A 22,068-nucleotide genomic window follows, 5' to 3' on the forward strand; every position below is an offset into this window, starting at 1 on the left:
CTGCTAAGCACAAGTCTGCCATTTAAGCCTGTTGAATTTGTTTTCATATTTCCTTTCAAAAAGAAGTGGGCTACAGAGATAGATCAAGATCAGAAACTTTGCCTGCTGCAGTGTAACCAGCTGACTCATACTCTTTCTAGCACAAGTGGGTGCTTCTACCATCATGCCTTGCCTACCAGATATACTGAAATTCCCTGAGACCATGAGCTAAAATAAAGCTCTCTTCCATGAAGCTGATGTCAGGAATTTTGTCACCACAATAAGGATGGTGTCTGATACAGACAGTGAGTCAAGCACATTTAACAAACAAATTATATGCCATAATGCCAGAGTAACACTTTAACAGATACACAATGCCAGAGTAATGCTGCAATAAACACCCCTCACAATACATCCTGGAAAGGACTCTCATACCTGCAGTCTTACTTCATCCTCATAACAGCATTTGGAAGCACATGTCAGTATTTTAATCTTATAAAGAAATATTTCTAATTATTTTTTAATTAGTGAAATTGCACTGTTAGCATATGGCAGGAACAAAGCCAAAGTTGTGTTAGGGTGTGTGTGTGTATGTGTGTGTGCGCGCACACTGACATCAGCTTTCTTAGCATAAGTTTACTTAATCTCTAATATTTTTGCCCCTTAAATCAGTGCTAAATTAACTATAGTTTCTTGCCTTAACAATTCCATATGTACTCTATTGAGTTCACAGATAGAAAATATAGCATGCCTTTAGAGCACATTCAGATTGGTGTTGTTGCACTCACTAAAGCTGTTAAATAATTGAGGTTTTCAGGACATAGACTGTGCAAGTATTCTATGACACTGCTGAGATCATGCCATTGTCTTTCCTCATGTTCCCATGGAGAAGGCTTCAGCAGGTAATGAAATTCGTGACTAGGGAGCAGAATGCTTCCAAATGTTGGTATTTGAAAGAACCCCTAGAGAAATCTGTAAACACAGAGAAACCTGGGCCCTAGATACAGGATTTAGCATGTTGGAGTGAGGGCCTAAACAAACTTTACAGGTAAGTTTGGTCCCCTCCAGAGTCTAAGTTCTACTATCATCTGCAAAGCTCCTGTCCTATCCAACCCCAGCACAACTCCTAAACTCAAGTGATTCAATCAGGGCACAAACTCTGTCTCCATAAACTACTGTTTAGGAAAATCTTATTCCTGTGGTCACACACCTAATAGACAAATACTGGATGCCTGATATGAAATATTGCCACGGCTTAAATGGAGCTCATAGACTTTGAATAATATAGCCTATAACTGACATTGCTTCTGAGAGTTAATACCTGGAAGTTGAATCATAAAACTTACCTGGTTATGGCAGTTATTGGAGACTTCTTAAAGTTATTGAAAAATACAAAATAATTATCAATGACGACTTTCCAATCCATGTCTTGTGTATAACAAGGAGAGTCCTCAGAGAAAGCTAAAGAGAAACATCAACAAGCTGAGGATAACAGTCAAGCAAAAAATATAGCAGATCATCCTAGTATGTTTGAAAAACAATGAAGAAGGTTTAGTAATTTGTGATTTGACATCTGCTTCCACTCATGATGACACAATGAGTTACTGAGCAGTGCAGAGCATTTATTCATGCAGGACAGTGGGCAAGTGAGAGGAGACCTATGATCATTCCTGCTTACTGCTTTAGAGAGACTCTAGAACACTGGATATCAACCTTCTTAATGCTCTGACCCTTTAAAACAGTTCCTCATATTGTGATGACCCTAAACCATAAAATTATTTAATTGCTACTTCATAACTATAAGTTTTTCTACTGTTATGAATTGCAATGTGAATATCCAGTATTCAGGAGATCTGGTATGTAACACCAAAGAAGTCATGACCCATACGTTGAGAATCACTGCTCTACAATCATGTACAAGGAAGAGGTAGGCGGCCTGGAGCTCAGTGGACATATCGTGTTGGGATGAAGCTTAGATTCTGAAAGAACAATGCCTGGGAGGGATCTGCAGAGTGTATGTGTCCTTCTAGTATACAGATGAGAAGTAATTAGTGTGTGAGGACACTGCTCGAGACTAGAAATCTTTACCTTCACAACATTATAGATATTTGTTTAGTGATCACACAATGACAAGAATATACTCTATTTTGCTCATGGCTATATTAGGACATTTTACAATTTCATCAATTTACCAAGTACCTCAAACAAAAAAATACTTTCACTCACTAGTTAATCTCTAAAGATAACTGAGATGAGTAGCAAATCTTTAAAGCAGAAGCATCTAACCTCTTGACATTGCAATATAATGTTATCATCTACAAATGTGTTAGGTCACAGTCATGGCTATCTTGAGATCCACAATGAATGGGTCACAGATTCAACACATCATACTTTGAAACACTCCTAGAGCTGGAGTGTAGCTTTGTGGTAGAGCATTTGCTTAGCATGTACAAAGCCCAGTGTTCAAATCTCCACACTGATGGGAAAATCTAGGAAGCCAAGACCTTAAAAGAATAAGCTATCTATAAGAATGAAAAAGACCTAACACAGAATAATGATCAAATGTGTATTTAGCATCCATCAAAAAATTCCACACATTCAAAGAAGAAAATATGATGAGAAAAATAATTGGTCAAAGACAAGGAAGAACATGAACCACATATATGGTTTGTGTTATTCAATTTACACCCTCTTATTTACACATTTACAAGGCAAAGATTATCAAGTTGGATAAGAAAAAACTAACCATACACTATATATAAAAAATACGCTTAAAATATGATTTTTAGAAAAGATATATGACTCCCAATATTAATAAAAAAAGTCATAAAGCAATGTAGAATCCAGATAGTAATATCATCATCTCATGATGGTAAAAACATCAAGTCATCAAAAAGGTACGATTCCAAACATATGCACACTTGATAGCACAATTCCACAACATGAGATAAAAACAAAGCACAAAGATAAACAGTCTAATTCATGTAGTACTCTGAGATATAATTAGACATGGAGACAAAGTATCAGCAAACATAGAGGATTAGCGTAGATCTGCTAACAATGTACACTACCTGATGTTCAAGAACTATTCCACCCTGCACCAAAACAGGACTGATTATCTCCCTGGACACATGAAACAATTACCAAAAACTCATTTTCTAAACCCTAAAACATTCACAAAAAATTAGCAAGACTATTGGTATAGACTGTTTACAGAGCAAGATAGAATTAATTAGAAATCAATAAAAAAATATAACTAAAAATCCTACATATTTCAAAATGAAATAACACATTGGCAAATCACTCATGGGTCAGAAAAATATCAGAAAGATATAAACACATTTATATATTTTAAGTGTGTCTTATTTTGCTTTGGATTTTCTAAACAAAAACATTTCTAACTTCGAGCAAGCAATTTAACCTCTTTAGCATCTATTTCTCAAGTAAAATTGCATAAGAGTTACATTCATTATGCCTCATCAAGTTCCCACTAAAATAACGACATGACTATGGGGGAAAACAAAAACATTCCAGAAAATTAAGTCAGAGGTGTGTGATATTGCATAAGAAACAAGTTGATGCCATCAGAAAACCGAGCAGTGAAACAGAAAGAAATTAAGCAAAGGAAGAAAATAAAGTCCTCCACAGTCAACTCCTCTGCTCTTCTTTGTGATTAAAAAAAGTTCAAGCCTGATGTTCATTTTACTGGCAAAGGATAAAAAAGCGGCATCTATTACATGAACCTCCAGTTCTTGCTAGATACCTCTATTGTGGGTTATCATAATAAAAACATAGTAAAGTAAGCTTTTCTTTAAGTTTTATCAAGGATAAAAATATCCTTGTTTTTCTAGCTAGCTCTATTAAATCTGTCAGATGCAACATTTGTTCTTAAGTCCATCTGCTTCTAAAGCTCACACTATCATCCCGCAGTCCACCCCTGCTTGGTCTATGAGGTAAAACTGTACTCTATAACATACAGTAGTCAATTCTATTCGCTAGGCTATGTCATGTCTCCCTCGTGCCACATTCTTGCCATTTGCGGTTCTTTCATTTTTATTGCCCGCCTAAAAGAGGAAGGATGGATAAGTAATGTGTAATCTAAAGATGCACACACAGCTGCAGGGTATTTTGATAAGGTTTGCTATTTGCTGATTTCTTCCTGTTGCCATTTGGTGATTTCCAAATGTTTGTATGCTTACATGTTCCTTGGACGTCTCAAAATGTGCATTTTGACTATTCTGCAGGTCTAAGTTAGGGCTGTGATCTGCATTGCTAATGACATGCCAGATGCTGCTGCTGCTGTTCCAGAGACCACACTGTTAGTAACAAGGATGTAGGCAATTAGCTGTGTACAATACACATATCATAAGCAAAAAAAAAAAAAAGTTCACAGTCTACTAAATATACTGAATATCTCGGTTATTATTTATCACCCTCCTTGTTAGCTATGCAGCTCTCCATCTGACAGTTAAAATGGCTGAATGGTCAAAGCCTTCATAATTTGAAGGTTTGGAGTAGAAAGATTTCCTAATCTGATTAAGAATGAAAAACTACAAGGAGAAAGCCTAGGGACACTTCTTTCTGTTTCTGACTGTTAGTTGTATTCATTCTTCAAACCCTGATTCACACGACGAGTTGTTAGCTGCTCTGTGAACACAAGCATTAACTGGAACTCATCTCTAATTGTGTCTATTTCTCCCACTAACTTGAACTCCATTTAGGCTACTCCATTGAGCCATAGGATCTCTGTGATGCCCTTGATTTGAAAGATGACTTTCTTTTCCAATAGTCAAGTAAACAGTCTGTAGCAGTGGTTCTCAACCTTCCTAATGTGTGACCCTTTAATACAGTTGCTCACATTGTGGTGACCCTCAACCATAATATTATTTTATTGTTATTTCAAAACTATAATTTTGCTGTTATGAATCATAATGAGAATATCTGATACGCAGAATTTCTTTGTGTGACCCTGTGAAATGATCATTTGACCTCCAAAAGGGTTATAACCCATAGGATGAGAACCACTGGTCTAGACAGACAGACAGACATCTACTATCCCCTTGATCATCCAAATGAAAAGAAACTGAGATGGTAGCCCCTCCCCAATTCTAGGTTCCTTAACTGTCAAGACATTTTCCCTGGAGGACTTCCAATTGGAAGATCAAACAAATTCCCTTTTCTGAAGTCATCCCCAAAGAGCTGTAAAATGACAAGAGGAAACAGAAAGTTATGTAGTCCACAGATGAAAGATGGAAAAGTAAAGAGCAGCAGATGGCAGCTGCTAATATCTCCAAGTAGAAAAATAAGTGGACAAAGGGGATCAATCAGGCAGAGCTCAAATACAAAAGCTGGAGCTTGTACTTGAAGAGGAGAATGTCTAAATGAGTTCTCCTTTTAACTCCCCACAAGACTCATGAATTAATTAAAGCACAAATGTCTAACTGCTTATGTGAGAGGTAGAAGTGAAAATGGACAGGAATATTGAGATACATTTTTGAATGAGGAAAATTCTGTTATATTTCCTCCATCACCCAGCCTAGACAATTTTTCCTCCATATTAGAAGACTAGAAATTTGATGACCTGGAGAAGTGAAATTGACTGGAACTCAGATTGGAGTAACAATGCAGCTGATGGTGTGAATAACAAAACCACTAATAGAAATAGGGAAGATTATGTAATCTGTTCATTCTCAGCAGTGAAGTTCTCATCACCTCCCTTGCTTCCAAGAACAAGGGAGACTTGGAAGCCAAGTCTGCCCATTTCCACCTGAGTGTTATCTATCAATAAACTACTGGAGAACTCTCTTTTTGAAGGCTTCAGGGAAATAAATTTATGCTGGAGGAGGTGAGGATGCATATGTGTACCAGGCTATGAAGATCAGCTATGGGGAGAGATGGCTTACTTCTTGGTCAACCTAAGGACAGAGCTTATCAAGTGACAAGAACTCTTTGCAGGAAAGAGAGAGAGAAAGAGAGAGAGAGAGAGAGAGAGAGAGAGAGAGAGAGAGAGAGAGAGATTGAGAGAGATTAAAAGCAAACCAGCTTTATAAAAATGATAGAAGTCCTTAAAGAGGAAAAATTGGGGAAATGACAAACAAAAAATTGAACAAAATCAATAAATCCCTTTTTAATATCCTAAAAAAAATAAAACAAACAGACAGGTGAAAGAAACTGTTTAAGACTGGAAAATGGAAATTGTTGGAGAATCATAATGTTAAGGCCCATCAAGTCAGGATAGCTCTCCAAGTTCAGCACAAAATGGAGGGCTCCCTTTTTCTACCTGGCCTTGTCCAGAGAGTGTCTCTGAGCAAAGGTAACTCACCCTATTTGGAGGATAATTCTTCTCAGAGCTTCCTGCAAGCATTTCATGACTCAACACATAAGTCCTCCACTTCCTTCCACCCATATGATAATAGGCACTGCATTATGACCAATCAATCATTCCCACCCATACCGCTAAAGAACCTTATATACCCTAACCCCAGAACAATTAACTAGAGCTGTCTCCCTGAAGATGACTCCCAGAAGTTCTTCTGTCATACTCATGGACATCTGAACCTTGCTTGCCACTTCTCTCCCTTCACCTTTGTGCCCTAGTGGCCAATGACCCATGAGGAAAAGGAAGATCTACAAAAAATAGAAGCGGTAAAGAAAACACAAATAGAAGAAATTCTGAAAATAGAAAATCTAGGTGAACAAACAGGAACTACAAACAGGATGCAAGCATAATGAACAGAATATAGGAGATGGAAGAAATAATCTCAGGATTTGAAGATATTATAGAACAAAAAGATTTATCTGTAAAAGAAAATGTTAAATCAAAAAGCTTAAAACAAAACATTCAGGAAATCTGGAATACTATGAAAAGATCAAAAGTAAAAATAATAGAGAAAGAAAAGGAAGGAAAATCCCAGCTCAAAAACCTAGAAAATATATTTTAAAAAATCATAGACAATTTTTCTAACCTAAGAAGATTATATATATATATATATATATATATATATATATATATATATATATATTCATTCATGGATCATTGGCCACTAGACCACAAAGGCGGAGGGAGAGAAGCGGCAAGCAAGGTTCAGATGGCCATGAGTATGACAGATTTTATATATATTATTAATAGGACTTAATAATCACTGATCATTGACCATATATATATATACATATACATATACATATACATATACATATACATATACATATATGAAGCTTACAGAATACCAAATAGATTGGACCAGAAAAAGAAGTCCTCTAGGCTACATAAACACTAAACATATAGTACAAAGAAAGAATATTAAAAGCTATAAGGGCATAAGGTCAAGTAACATATAGAGACAGACTATTAAAATTACACCTGACTTTTCAAGAGAGACTTTAAAAGCTAGAAGCATCCGGAGACACGTCTTGCAGACTCTAAGAGCCCTCAAATGCCAGCTCAAATTTCTGTACCAAGCAAAAAATTACAATCACAATAGACTGAGAAAACATGGAATTTCATATCAAAATCAAATTTAAACAACCTCAACCCACAAATCCAGCCCTACTGAAAGTACCAGAAGAAAAATTCCAACCCAAGGAGATTAAGAGCACCCATGAAAATACAGGCAATAAATTCTCTCACACAACCAAAACCCAAAGTAGGGAAACACACACACACACACACACATCATCATCATCATCAACAACAACAACAACAACAAGAAAATAACAGGAATTAATAATCACTGATCATTGATATCTCTTGATATCAATGAACTCAATTCCCCAATAAAAAGACAAATGTTAACAGAATGATTATGAAAACAGGATTCATTCTTCTGTTTCATACAAGAAACACACCTCTGGTCATATACCCAAAAATGCCCCAACATATAACACATGCTCCACTATGTTCATAACAATCTTATTTATAATAGCCAGAAGCTAGAAAGAACCCAGATATCCTTCAACTGAGAAATGGATATAGAAAATGTAGTACATTTACACAATGAAGTACTACTGAGCTATAAAAAACAAGGACTTCATGAAATTCTTAGGCAAATGGACTAGAAAATATCATCCTGAGTGAGGTGACCCAATCACAAAAGAACACACATGGTATGCACTCACTGATAAACGGATATTAACACAAACGTTCTGAATACCCAAGATACAATTCACAGACCACATGAAGCTCAAAAAGAAGGAAGACCAAAATGTGGCTGCTTCAGTTCTTCTTAGAAGGGGGAACAAAATACTCAAGGGAGGAAATATAGAGGCAAAGTATGGAGCAGAGACTGAAGGAAAAGCCATCCAGAGACTGCCCCAACTGGGGATCCATCCAATATATAATCACCAAACCCAGACACTATTGTAGATGCCAAGAACTGCATGCTGACAGGAGCCTGACACAGCTGTCTACTGAGAGGCTCTGACAGAGCTTGATACAGAGGCAGATGCTCATAGCTAACCATTGAACTGAGCACTGGGTCCCCACTGGAGGAGTTAAAGGAAAGGACTAAAGGAGCCTAAGGTGTTTGCAACTCTATAGTAAGAGCAACAATATCAACCAACAAGACCCCCCCCCAGAGCTCCCAAGGACTAAACCACCAACCAAGGAATACACAAATGTAGCAGAGGATGCTTTGCCAGGCATCAATGGGAGGAGAGGCCCTTGGTCCTGTGAAGGCTTAATGCCCCAGTGTAGGGGAATGCCAGGGCAGGGAAGCTGGGGTGGGTGGGTGGATGGGGGAGCACCCTCATAGAAGCAGGGGAAGAAAGGATAGGATAGGGGGGTTCCCGGGGGTAAATGGGGAAAGGGGATAACATTTGAAATGTAAATAAGGAAAATATCTAGTAAAAAAAGAAAATAAATAAATATTTTCATCTAAATGAGGGCAATTTTGAAAGTGAATAAAATTTTTGTGAATGGTGCTGGAAAAGCCTGGCCAGACAAAGCAGAATTATCACAGCTATAAGGCATCCCTGACCACAGTAACCATAATAGCTATCCTCATTTAGAGGGACTCTCATTTTAGGCTTCCCTCCACAGTGCATAAAAACACTTCATTCTGCAACCCTGTCTCACTAAGAAGAAAAAGCAGCACACGTTCCTGTCATTAAGACCTCCCGACTTACATATCAGACTGTTCTGGAAACTTCCATGCATGTTCACATATCGAGCCAATTCACATGTCTTCCTGATGATCCCTGAGACAATTTTCCAGTAGGACATTTTCTGCGTGGACATTTGTACTTCTTCAAGTATGTGAGATACCCTGTGGCAAAGAGAATCCAGAAAATAGAACTTAACTAACAGTTTTCACATTAACACATAAACCCACCCAAAGGCAATAAGTGCAAATGTATTGACAGTACACATTCAAAAGCAACTTGAATCTTAAATAGTTCTATTCATTTATGAATTCTTCTACCTTGATTTGGAAAATGAGAAAAAAAAAACATGTGGCAATATATAAAACACAAAAATAGAGAGTAAATCAAGCAAAAAGCAAAAAGAAAATAAACACAACAATATAAAATAAACTTTGAGGCTAAGAAAAAAATACATCACCATTTGATATACTTGACTGTGAGCTTATTAGAAGCCCCAAAAGTGGCTATTTATGTAAAGGGTCATGAAATAGGAAAAAGATATTGCTCACTTGAGCAGCTTCCTACAGGGAAACAACAGCCTGGTTACACACAAACCTGGGGCTTGTCATGAAAGCTTAAGTCAGTGAACAGGGAAAACAGTCAGTAAACAGGGAAACTGTATTATAGTTCTTATTAATTTTATTAATGTGTTGTTTTTAGAAGCTGTCTTATCTTAGCAACAGGTTAATCTCATTGAAGTATCTTTCCATTTTTCTCTTTAGGAACAGAATGTATGATGGTGAGCCATTACCAAGTAGCACCTGAAATCTTGCCAATGTCTAAGCCCTGAAAAGTTTTCCATCCAACACATACTTACACGGTGGAGACAAGCTGGTTCTCACAGCCACCAGGAGAGACACTATTCCCAGGTAAGGCATCAGCTCTTGAAAGCTGGAAGACCTGAGAACAGGTAAAGCTTACTTTTGACAGCTGTGCCCCAAGATCCTGCCAGCCAAAATGCCCACCATGTTCTGAATCTGATCCATTCGTGTGTCCTGAAATGACAGCTTGCAAACTATGACCCTTAAAAAGAAAAAAAATCACCTGTCAAAAGTTAAGTTAAGCATTTTGTGTGGGCATTTGATATGGAGCCCACCTTGTTCATTTATCAAGGCCTCCTTATAGACTCCTGGACAATGATCTCAAGGTAGTTGAAGACATTAACCTCTACTCAATTGTTCAAAGTTGCATCCCCCAAATAAAACTTTACCCAATAATAAAGTAAAATTTATCCCTCATGTAATTAAGCTTCTAATAAATATTCTAGTGTTGTCATGTGTGTTGGATGATCTCCCCAAATATAGTGGGGGAATGCTTAACAAAGTACTCAGAGAATCAGACCTGATAAGCATCCTCATGGTAACCCCTCCCACAGTCCCTTTAGCTCTGACTCCTTGGTCTATAAATGCGGCAGAATGACTTGTACAAATTTCAGCCTGAGTAGTCAAAAAGTTTGAAAACTTCTCTTCTTTCTCAGTTGCTTTTATGAACCCTTGATTATCAAGGGAGCCCACATGAAGTCATTAAGATAAGCCCCACAACCTCACTGTCCAAACTCCAGGCCCTATAGTCATAAGATCACAGCTGTACAAAGGAATATCCATAGGACTAAGACAACTCTACCTGGCTGAGCCTCTCTCAGCCCCAGAATCATAAAGAAATATAGAATATGCTTTGTTTCCAACCACTGAGCTTTGGAATGGTCTGTTAGGACAAATCACCCAACTTCTATCTAAGAAGCTTTCTCATAGAGCTGAAGAACTGTGTGCTTGCTACCTATAGATCCCACTGAGTCAGTACCAGTGCCCCAGGGGCTTTCCTGTCTAACTTCAGGTACACCTGTCTACCAAGAACCCACTATGACTTTTCTTAGCTTCCAAGTTTTCCTCCACATTCAAAACACAAAAACATCTTCGGGGAAACTTCCAGATGCCAAACTATTATGTACTCATGTTATCTGCTCTGCTCAAGCCAGAGAAAATCTTCATGTATGTATAACCCCTTGGCATGCATTATAAATGCTGAGAAGACAGTGAAGGGTTTGACTATGTACACACTCTTATTTCCACTTTAATTTTGCTCAGAATCATTTCCATTTTACCAGTTTTATTATTCAACTAATTTTATATTCTAATGCACATAAGGAAGAATTTTTTAAGAGACAGGTAATTGTGAGAGGAGCAAAATGATGAACCTAAGAATATTATACATTTTAATTCTTGGTTAAAAAAAATAAGTGCTAAAGTTGACATAACCATTTTTGAAGCATTTCATAGTCTGTGTCACTGTTCAGCATAGTTAACTGAATGCTAGGCAGTGACAGGTGAAGAGAATGACTTCCAAATCCTCTCATCACTAAAAGCTGTTTTTCCATTAACTATCAACAAAGCTCACTCTGTGCTTTCCTTCCTATATGCAACCAGGAAAACACAGAGCAGGGAAGAGACCAGGAAACTGGAAGGGCAGATGTGTGTTTTCAGAAGTTTGCAGTACTCTCAAGGGTTGCCAGGAAGGTTGTGGCAGGGAGTATGTACCACTACACTCAAGTAGTCAGGAGGGATAGAACTGAGGAGTAGCCACAACTCAGGCAGCAGCATCCTTTCAGGGATGCCAACACTTGCATGGTCCAAATTCCAGGTTCAATATTAGCATGTTGGATGCTTACCTCTTTTTTTTTAATTAGAAATTTTAATTTAATTTTACAGTCAATGCAACACTGAACTAGTACATTCTGTGATCTTTTATAGTTTTGGGGGATTTTGCCAAAGTGGTTACAATAAGATGTTTTGTTTGCTCAGTTTATTTGAGCATTCTAACTGAAACCAGTGTTCTGTTTATCCATGCTATGTATTTCAGTATTTGGGGAATGGATTTTCTTTTTTTTATATTTTAAATAATTTATTTATTTTTTTCTCAAATCATAATTCATTCACACAGGGGTTATAAACACAGAAAGGCAGGATGTGGAGAAGGGGATGACACTGGAGTGTGGGTGTTCAGGGAGAATACAGATATCTTTCAGAACCAGGTATCGGCTGGGTGAAGGTTCAGGGGACAGGTCACTTTGACTCTGCCTATGACTCACTTTTCCTTATCTAAGTTGATATTGTCTGCCAAGGCTACCTATTTACAAGGTCTATGACTACTCAGTCTGGTAAATGTCCACAAAAGCTGCCTGTTTACAATAGCTTATAGCCATCTGTTTCAATGTTTTTCCACTGAGACCCAAGACTTGGTGTTAGTATACATGTATGACAGGCCTATTGCTGATTTTAGCCCTATGGCTGATCTTAGGCCTTCAATGTGTAATCAGGGCTGTCCCTGACATCTCCTGCCTTCTCTAAGTATAGAAGGGCTGTGGCGATTCTAATCTTGCGAAGGCGGGGATAGAGGCCTGATCTCCAATACTTGAAGGGGACCTTGTAATGGCTCCAGTCCCCATGTCGTTGTCCAGTGAGGCATGAGGGCCATACCCATCCCGATGTCTTTTTCCTGGAGAGGGGATACTCTGGACATCAACCCCTATGCAGTCAGGCTTGTCCCTCAGGGAACCCAGAGAGATATTTTTAACTTTTATTTATATTCCCTTGCAGTGCTTAGCCTCGCAGCCTAAGCAAGAATTCAGATCACCAGTCAGAGGGGGTTCTGGGTGGCCCCTCTCTGCTTAGTCTAGGGGTGGGAGTCCCCTCTTTTAGGTTGGGTGGAGATGGGTTTTGGGAACACCCTGTATAAAGTAACAACCTCATCTTGAGTCTCGTGGTCCTCCATAGCTAACTTATGATAATATATCTGAATAGGTTTTGCTACCAAATTATGTATCTGTTGTTTCACAGAGTTAGTCTGCCTATTTGAGGCCCAGGGACCAGCAGAAATAAGCAAAGAGAACCCAAATAATGGTCCCAAGATGGGAGGAAGTATGGTTTACAACCTTGGAGAGGCTGAAAACCAATTCTTGTACCAACATTCATCTGTCTCTTTCTCTCTCTGATTTTTCTCAGGGCCTCCACTGACCTATTTCATGCTCTCTTTAACCCTTCCTGTCTTGTCTATGTAAAGACAACCTTCTTCTTTAAGGGCTGTACACAGTCAAGAGCTGTACACAGCCTTTTCTATTGTAATAGAGTAAATCAAGTCCAATAAGGATCTTTGCGATTTTACGAGGTCTCTTCAGACAGCGAAATGAGGGATTTCTTCAGATTAGTGATGTCAATCTCTAGCTGTTTGATGTTCTTGTCAGTGGCACTTCAAAGGTCTGAGTAGTATAAGTTTGGAGGCCAGGATCTGGATTAGAACTTCTAACAGCAGACATCACGGGTGATTCATTTTTACCTGGGATGCTGCCTGAGTTAAAGCTCCTGGGAGGCCCTCTTTCTCTTGGTTTTCTGAGGTTGGGTACAGAGCTGCTGTCTGAGACCTGTTCTATGCTCGGGCCCAGACCGGAAGTCGGGTGCTTACCCTTTAACAGAAATCCAGCTGGTGCTGATGGAGCAATCTAATGGTGGATACTTACAGCATCCTTCACTGCTAGAAGCAGCTCATTTAAAACACTGGTCTTATTGAAGGACAGGGTATGGCATAGCACTCCCCAGACACTACTCCAAATACTGGAGTTTCCAGTAGGGAGGGGATCCTCCTGAGACAAATGTCCATTCAGGCAAAAGGCAGAAGCATTCTTCGTCAACAGCTGAAAAATTAATAAGGATAGAAAGAGGGAACATTTAGGAATGCTCAGTGATATTCTCTATAGAATAAACAACAACAAATAGAAAGAGCCATGTTAAAGTAAAGCCCAGCATTTTCAGAGAAAAAAATATTGCTCATTCTCCTTATGTCATCAGCAAATCTCACAACAGGCAAAGCTAAACACTGCTTCCAATTTTTTTTTAATATTTTGTAGGGAAAAATAGTTTGTATGTAATCTTTACCTGGTTTAGCCCCCGAAATAAAACATCCTTTTCTAGTCTCCATCCTTCAGACCCAACAGTTAGAAAATCCCTTGCTGACCTCTCCAGATAACTGAGGACTTCTGCAAGATAAAAATATGTTTCACCCACCATTTGGATTAAGTTTCTTCCATCCTCAATTTTCTCCACAACCATGAAACAGTAAAGGGAGTTCCAAAAATATAAATTTCAGCAAACCCAGCCTGTTAACAAATGCTCTATTATCTTATGAGAAAGGAAAACAGGAACACGATGGGAAGTTCTGTAATCCTTTCTGAGGACTCAATAGTGTGGGTACTTTGTTACAAGAGCACGTTGCTTCTAAAGCAATGGCCCCTCACACTGTCTTCCTCTCTTCTCCCTAAAAGGGTGAAAACGATTTGACCCATGAAAGCAAAGTGTAACCTTGCCTTCCTCAAAGGAGGGCAGAAGGAGTACCTGCCCGGCATTAAGAGTTCACAAAAGAGCATTCTGTACTCTTAGAAAGATCTCAATCCCATGCAGGCACTGAACAGTGCAGAGGGCAGGCAAGCAGAGGAACCAATGCCCTTATGCACAGAGTCCTGGGTGTATCTCCAGCTTGACAATCATGGGATTGGTGTCAGTGAGAAAGTTAAACTGTCCCATGAAACGGATTGACCCAGACCACACTGCAGGCTCTGCCAAACAGTAGAATGTGACCTTCATTATGACAGCAGCATGGCATGTTGTATGTGACACACCCTTGAGGACTCTGTGGCGATACATAAATGTATACAACACCAACAAAACTCAGCTTGAAGCTTTATAATTTTACCAGCAAGGCACAAGAACACTTCTACGGGCTCATAATCAGTGAGCGGCAAAGAAAAGCAGAGCTGATTTACCTTGAACAAACAGCAAATCCTGGGCGATTGTGTTCCTGAGAACAGTATCTAGCAGGGGCAGTCTCTTCAGAGCTGGCCATGGGGACAGTTCTGACAATGCATGCTGCAACTTGCTCAGATTCTGGAATCTAGGGGCAAAAATAAGGAATGCACCAACTCAAGAGATGAGGCAAAAGAAAACATCCCACCACTTAGGGAATTGTGCTCACAGACTAGAAGGGCCACTTCAGCACCTGAGTTCTTGACAAATTGCATTGTCAGTTATTGAATCCTGTGCTGGAAAGATTCTTTTAGAAAACAGGTTCAAATTAAATATTCTCTTTACCTCTAAAAATGTATGAAACAGGTGAAAATTAGGTTGAAGTATTAGCTTATTTTTACAAATATTTGCATTACTGGGGATGACAGTTTATGCCTATCATCCCAGTCCTTGGCTTGCCTATGCAGAAAGATTGTGAGTTCAAGGCCAGCTTCAGATACACAAGGAAACCTACTTTTTTTTAATGCCTTAAAGCTTACAGTTATGAGGCACAGAAAATTAATTTGACTTTCAAAATATTGACCCATCCAAGGAATAAAAGGCATGAAAGACCCATCAAAGGAATCCTGCATAAGATAAGCTGAGAGTCTCCAAGATCAAAGGAAAAAATATAACTTATAAGGCTGCTTAATGCCTCTAGTCATGAGGGGTGAGGCTAGCTATTCAACCTGGGGCCTGCTATAAGGATTTTTTGTAAAGATGTTCTCCTTGAAAGCCTGGCAGAAAACCACTGAGGGCAGAATATCCAGCAATACATATTTGCCTCTATATCCTTGCTTGGGGGTCTGGGGTTGCAGGAAGAGGCAGAGGCCCAATGCATGGTCTGTCAGATCTCTAGTCTGCTAAGAAGGATGATGTGTACATGGCTCAAATGGATGCAGACAGCAAAGAAGACAAGACAGTATGAAGGAAGAAGTGTGAGAACTGAGAACAAGAGAAGGCTGAAATGGAAACAAATGTGGGAGAGTGAAGAACCACATGCAGGTCACAGTGAGGAGCAGGGCTGCCAACTCCAGGCTTTCTGTACTTTCATGGCCACACAGTGCATCTTCAGCCAGGAAAAGAGTGGCCAGATAAAGGAGCAAAGATGAGAGATGTGCCTACTAGGAATCCAAGCAAACCATCCCACCCTACCCACCTCCATCCCACCCCTGCTGAAACCTAAATGAAGCTGTGCTGCTTGTCTGTATCTGGACTTACTCAGACCTGCATCCACCTGGTCTTCTCAGAGCATCTCACCAGTGTTGGATAAAGTACATGTTCGACACGTGGCTTTGGTTCTATAGACAGTGTGCTGTTGGATACCACCACTGCAGAGAGTATAGAAGAGCGAGGGAGAGTCCTAGTGATGTTTCTCTTATAAGGAATAAGTAAGAAGGATGATCCATCTGTAGTCCATCACCCTGGATACACCATGTCTCTCTATCAAGCCTGAAGGTTAGCTTCTTAAACAGGGCCTTCCACAGGACAAAGCAAGGTCAGGTGGCTCACTATCTAAGGAATCTAAGGAACTCTAGATTATACTGAGGAGCAAGCAGACTGGCTCATCAGAAGAATGAGGAAAAACGAAGATAACTGTTTTTATTTACTTGCCAAGTGGAAAAGATCATCCACTATGTGGTATGGAATCTGAATCTGGGCTGCTGAGCCTCTTCAAGCTCCAACAAGCAAGGAAATTTTAAGACCAAATCTGTAAGCAAAGAGTTCTATGTGTGTTTGCTGAGTCAGGTATTGTTGGAATGCTCAGAGTCACCCCTATGAGACCATGTTGCCCAGAATCTTTGCTGTGTATCAGAGCCCAGATGTAGACCCACAGCTCAGCCACCAAGCCAGCACAAAGTCTCAAGACAATGAGTCAGTCTCCGGTGACTTCAGGAGAATATGTGAAAGACTGGCTATGGAGACAAAGGATTTTGAAACAAGTGTTATTTCCTGAACCAATATTTGGGGTATGAGACAATCAGTTTCCTGACAAGGGCTGATTGAGAATCTTATAGAAGTCTAGCACAAGTCACTGCTCAATTTAATACAAGTGTAGATGCTGAGAGACAGACAAAGTTTAAACAGAGACAAGAGTTCTAGAAGAAGGAGCAGGACAGTTCCTAAAGTAGAGGAAATACTCAAGAGTGCTACAGGGTCCAGACCAAAGTGGCCAGCCAAAATTATGTCAGGTAAGAAAGAACACTATCAGAGAGAAAGTGGTCAGGGTTTCAACCCTACACAGCCCTGCTGAGATGGGACTCCATGAGGAGGAGAAGGGAGAGGATGGGAGGAGAGAGAAGGAGGAAAGGAAGAAGAAGAAAAGAAAGGGAAGGAAGATGAGGAGGAAGAGGAGACGGGAGGGGAAGGAAGAATGTGGATGAGGAGGAGGAAGAGGAGAGAGAAGAAAGGGAAGAAGGACAAGGAGGAAGAGACAACTCCAGAAACAATAGAATTCATGAGAGGGATTGCAAAGTCTTGAAGGTTGTATAAGGGGACATTTGACATCCAGGTAAGAAAAACCAGTGAATCTGTGAAGAGAAGAGAAGACAGAGGAAAGCCTAGAAGGAGACAGAAGCATTTCTTAGCAGACGTGAGACTAATCTTCCCTGAGCATGGGCACTGTCTGTATGGTAGGATCAGAGAGACTGTCAATCCAGAGTAGTCTAGCAATGTCAACAGACTAACCCTTTTGTAAAGGGAAGCGATGAGGTCAATGGGCAGGACAAATTCTCCAGAAGACCAATGGTTTAGTAACTAGAAAAGGCCTTAGAGATTATCTGGTGGCCATTACCAGGTAGGATGGCTGATGATAGAATTGTACAATCTGCTTGTTGCCCAGACAGGATGGGAGGCAGTTTTGTATTAGGTGTGGCACTAGTGGTGTCTGAATGAAAAAGGAGATGCCTGGGACCAATAGCCCTGTGAATTCAGAGGGTAAACAGCTAAGGCAGTATCAGGCCCTCCTCTTCCTGGACCTAACTGCACACAGAGTGGTCATCCATAGTTTGGAAGACACCATATTTTGAAATCTTTAGCTTTCCTAATGTCTGAATGAGCTAAGGAACAAGTGAGCCATCCTTGAATTTTACTCTTCTTGTGTGTCAGAGAACAGTCAAGACCCTGGGCTGGAGTGTCAGGAGGCCTTTAGTGTCTATAAGATAATTGAAGTGACTTACTGTAGTATGTTTATTAATGTATTAGAGAACAATCTGTCCCTTATGTTGCCCAAGCAAACAGGTAGTTTTCAAGATTACAATACAGTGTCCTATACCTGAAGTTATTGACACCCCTGCTCTTTGTCCCTCTCCTGTTTCAAGGCATCCTGCTGTTTCCCTGTATCCATCTTTCTACAGCATTTATGGCACTGCTACCCACAGTCCCAGTACTCCATGGCCCAGGGCATCTCCTTGGTCAGTCAGGAAATAAGGCCATCAAAAGCAAGACCCTACATCCTAAGTGGACTCGACAAAATGTGAAAGAGCTTAAAACATTTAGAGTTGCTGTTAACTCTGCAACCATAACAACAGTATAACTTCATATACTTATGATGCCATGGTACCACTGTATCTTATAGAGCCAGAATTTCTGTATTTGAACAAAATCTCATGGTTTTCATTCTCCAACGTTTTTGGAGACAAGAAACCTGTTTTCTTCTGAGAAAAGCAGTAATTTCAGAGGCTGATAGGATTCACATTAGCACAAACTGCTACACATACACACACCCCAGTACACATATACACACATGCATCCACCACATACATGCATATGCAACACACAAGTACACATATCCACACACTATATGTATATAATCACACATATCATACATATATACAAAAACATATAAACAAACAACATACATACAAACACATACATCACACACATATACAAACAACCCACATAAATATCAACACACACACATATATACATATATATATGTATATATACATATATATATATATATATATATATATATATATGTACTTACACTTACACATACACACACACACACACACACACACACACATGCACACACACAGACAAAGTGGAATGCATCAGCCCTGGAATTGAAAATAGAGTTGTGAAACCATTGTTAAGCAGATCTCAGACACAAATATATCTGCTCTTGAACTAGCAAGGAGGGTTATGGTTATGGCCAGTCCCCACATACCCCCATGCAAAGTAATCTTTAAAACAGTGTTAACTTCTGCTGGCTTGTTGTACAATAAGCCCTTCTCCAAGATTATCCAGAAACAGGCTATTCTGACAAAACTACTTCAATTGCCCACCATTGAACAGACTACCTGGTAAATATACTTCTCAACATTTAGTCTTTAAGTATGAATAAATACAGGATGAATCTCTTGGGAAGGTACCTCTGATGTGTGTGTGCATGTGCGTGTGTGTGGTGTGTTTTCATTTTAAGACAAAGACATCAACCTAAAATTCAGGAAGCTGATGCCTTTTCCAATGTGATCATGCTCCTGTAAGGTTACTTACTTCTGTTTGTTTGTTCATTTGGTTTGGGATGGTTGGTCATTTTTTAAGACATGGACTATTGTCACTGAGGCTGGGATGAACTCCTGAGCTCAAGAGATCTCAGCCTCCTGAGCACTGGAATGAGAGATGAGTGCCACTACACCTGAACAGCCCAGTAGATTGTTTTACATATTCACACTCATGTCTAGAGAACTGCACAGATCTATCCTGGCAGTGTCCACAATAAAAGCCTTAGTTTTCCCATGCACTAACTTAGCATCTGTGTTTAGTTGTACTTTTACAAAATTTGTTTCTAATGGCATCATTGCACATTCCTACCATGTCAGTGCGATCAAACCTACTCAATGGCAAAAGACATACATATGTCTTACATCTGTGGAAACAGATGGTTGTCTCTGGGGCCATCCACTGCCAAGCTGTCATTCAAGATGAGCAGGGCAGTGTGCAGGGCTTCCACCACCTTCCACGACTCACTCTGCTGTTTAAACTGGTCCCTAAGGGCTGCCAGACTGTGGCTGGCACCTGCAAGCAGGTTCTGCAGCAGCCCACCCTGCTGCCACTGGTCAAACACCTGCAAATTTAGAAACAAAAATAGATTATCAATCACATTAGAAACACTGTACTTAAGAAATAGTAAAAGACCATTTTAAATGATAAGGTTTTTTTAATTTCTGTTTTTTTTTAATTTAACTAAAATGTCTATTACAATTGTACTATGGTTTCATGTCTACTCAAAAAGTAAAGATTATAAATGCCAACCAAGGACACAGAACTTATATATTATTCCTCTATTCTTTTTATCATTCCTTGGAAAGAAATGAGAAAAGAAAGAACTATGCATTTCATTTCAGAAGATCTAACTTGAAAGCTGAACTATCACATTGAAGAGTTTGATGAAATGATGAGCTTTAAAATATGTCTAGTCGTTATATATATAAGGCAGCTAGCGCTAAGGTCATCATTCGTGCTATATAAGTATCTCATTCTCAGATCAGCCATCGAGACATGCATAATGCAAATGCAGGTAAACTGAAGGAGGCTTGACTAGCAACCCACGTTAACACTTTAAATACGGGTTTCCCCAGCACTGTCTCTTCATCACTGCAGTAATGAATAAGATGCATACTATCACGTGAACATCAATGTATTTTTTTCTGATGATTTATTTCATCCAATACTTGAGATTCTGACCTTGATCAGTCACGCATGTTTGAAAGGTTTTATTGGGGTGAGTTCTCCAGGGTAAAATGGATGCAAATAGATATGACATTTGACAAAGAATGGGTGGTACTGTGGTAGGAGAGTGCCCTGTTAGTATCCATGTATCTCAAGGAACAGAGCTGTGAGCTATCCAGGGCTACTGTGAACTTTGGAGCTATCAACTTTCTACTGATCAAGGAACTCTTCTATACACCAGCCTTGTTTCTCTGAAATACACATGCACACACTTTCCCTTACATCTATGAAGACAGTTGGTGTGCTTTTAAATCAGTCATTAATTTTTCACAATATTTCAAGGAAAAAAAAAACATAGGAAGTACAAGCCAAAAGTGATGTTTAAATAGCTATGTGTCAAAGTAGCCCAAGGGATCTCATATGCTAGCAACATGAATATGATATACAAAATTTGAATTACAAACATCTTACTAACAGGTGTGCTTGTGTGCATACATCAAATGTTGTTGGTGTCTTGAGAGTTTGATGAGTTAAGGCTGTTTGATGCATATGAGAGGAGGTCACAATGACCAGGTATGGAGGACCTGTGGCCTTTCCCAGGGAAAGTCATAGAATCACATAATTTGTAATGTGCAGGGCAAAGATCCGCTGCACTCATAGTATCCAGACATAAAACAGCACCTGTCCATAGAGCTTCAGCCAACTGACTACATGGATGATGTAGTTCTTGACTGCTGACCACTTGGGATGACAGTCTGCCTGGTAGCCCTTGCTCTCGGCTTCATCCTCAGAAGTGTTGGACAAGATGGAGCACACCATCCTCTCTAGGAAGCTATGTGTAGGAATCTGGAAACAACATAAGAAATACTATGAAGTGAAGCTGATTTCCCTGGAATGTTTTTCTTTCAAAATAATTCCCCAGTCTTGCTGGAGTCAAAGCTCATGTGTCCACATGACTGAACACTCGTATCACTAAAATGTCTGTGGTATTTGTCCTGAGGGATGGTCTCTAGAGTTAAGGACAAAAATAGGTCCTGTTCTTTTAGGATCAGGCACAGCAATAGGGGCTGCTGGTTCTCCAGGAGGAGGAGACTGCTCAAACATTGAGTCAAACATTGCTCAGCCTCATTCTGCTACCAAAAGCCATTAGAGACTAAGCCAGTAGTTGATTCTCTGAACAGTGGTACTTTGCTGTCTTTTGCAGTTATCAAAAGCAGGCAAAGTTAGAATGATTAGCATTGCATCCGGGTTAGACATTGCTTTACTATTTTAAATCAGTTCTCCTTTGTGTATTAACTTCTTTGAAACTACTCTACAAATGTGAGTGGCAAAATGAGCTATATCCACCCACTTTGTATTCTTACAATAACTTGGTCATCAGAACTTCTGTTGATGCTTACTGTTGTAGGAATGTTTTCATTGCTTTAAAAATGCCTACATGGAA

At 39.5% G+C, this 22,068-nt stretch overlaps 1 protein-coding gene across 1 annotated transcript in view; it reads right to left on the reverse strand.

Annotated features, from left to right (window-relative positions):
• Positions 1–22,068, reverse strand: part of Abca13 (ATP binding cassette subfamily A member 13) — a 438,342-nt gene that overhangs the window by 352,473 nt on the left and 63,801 nt on the right. The window contains exons 9-16 of the mRNA XM_028777793.1: positions 21,306–21,470; positions 19,820–20,019; positions 14,930–15,057; positions 14,046–14,146; positions 13,631–13,804; positions 9,938–10,143; positions 9,103–9,242; positions 1,326–1,440 (exon numbers count right to left, since the gene is read on the reverse strand). Of these exons, the coding sequence (XP_028633626.1) occupies positions 1,326–1,440; positions 9,103–9,242; positions 9,938–10,143; positions 13,631–13,804; positions 14,046–14,146; positions 14,930–15,057; positions 19,820–20,019; positions 21,306–21,470 (1,229 nt within the window). The remainder of the gene's footprint in view (positions 1–1,325; positions 1,441–9,102; positions 9,243–9,937; positions 10,144–13,630; positions 13,805–14,045; positions 14,147–14,929; positions 15,058–19,819; positions 20,020–21,305; positions 21,471–22,068) is intronic.

This window comes from Grammomys surdaster, unplaced genomic scaffold (genome assembly GCF_004785775.1).
Source record: "Grammomys surdaster isolate TR1022 unplaced genomic scaffold, NIH_TR_1.0 67, whole genome shotgun sequence".
Taxonomy (NCBI): domain Eukaryota; kingdom Metazoa; phylum Chordata; class Mammalia; order Rodentia; family Muridae; genus Grammomys; species Grammomys surdaster.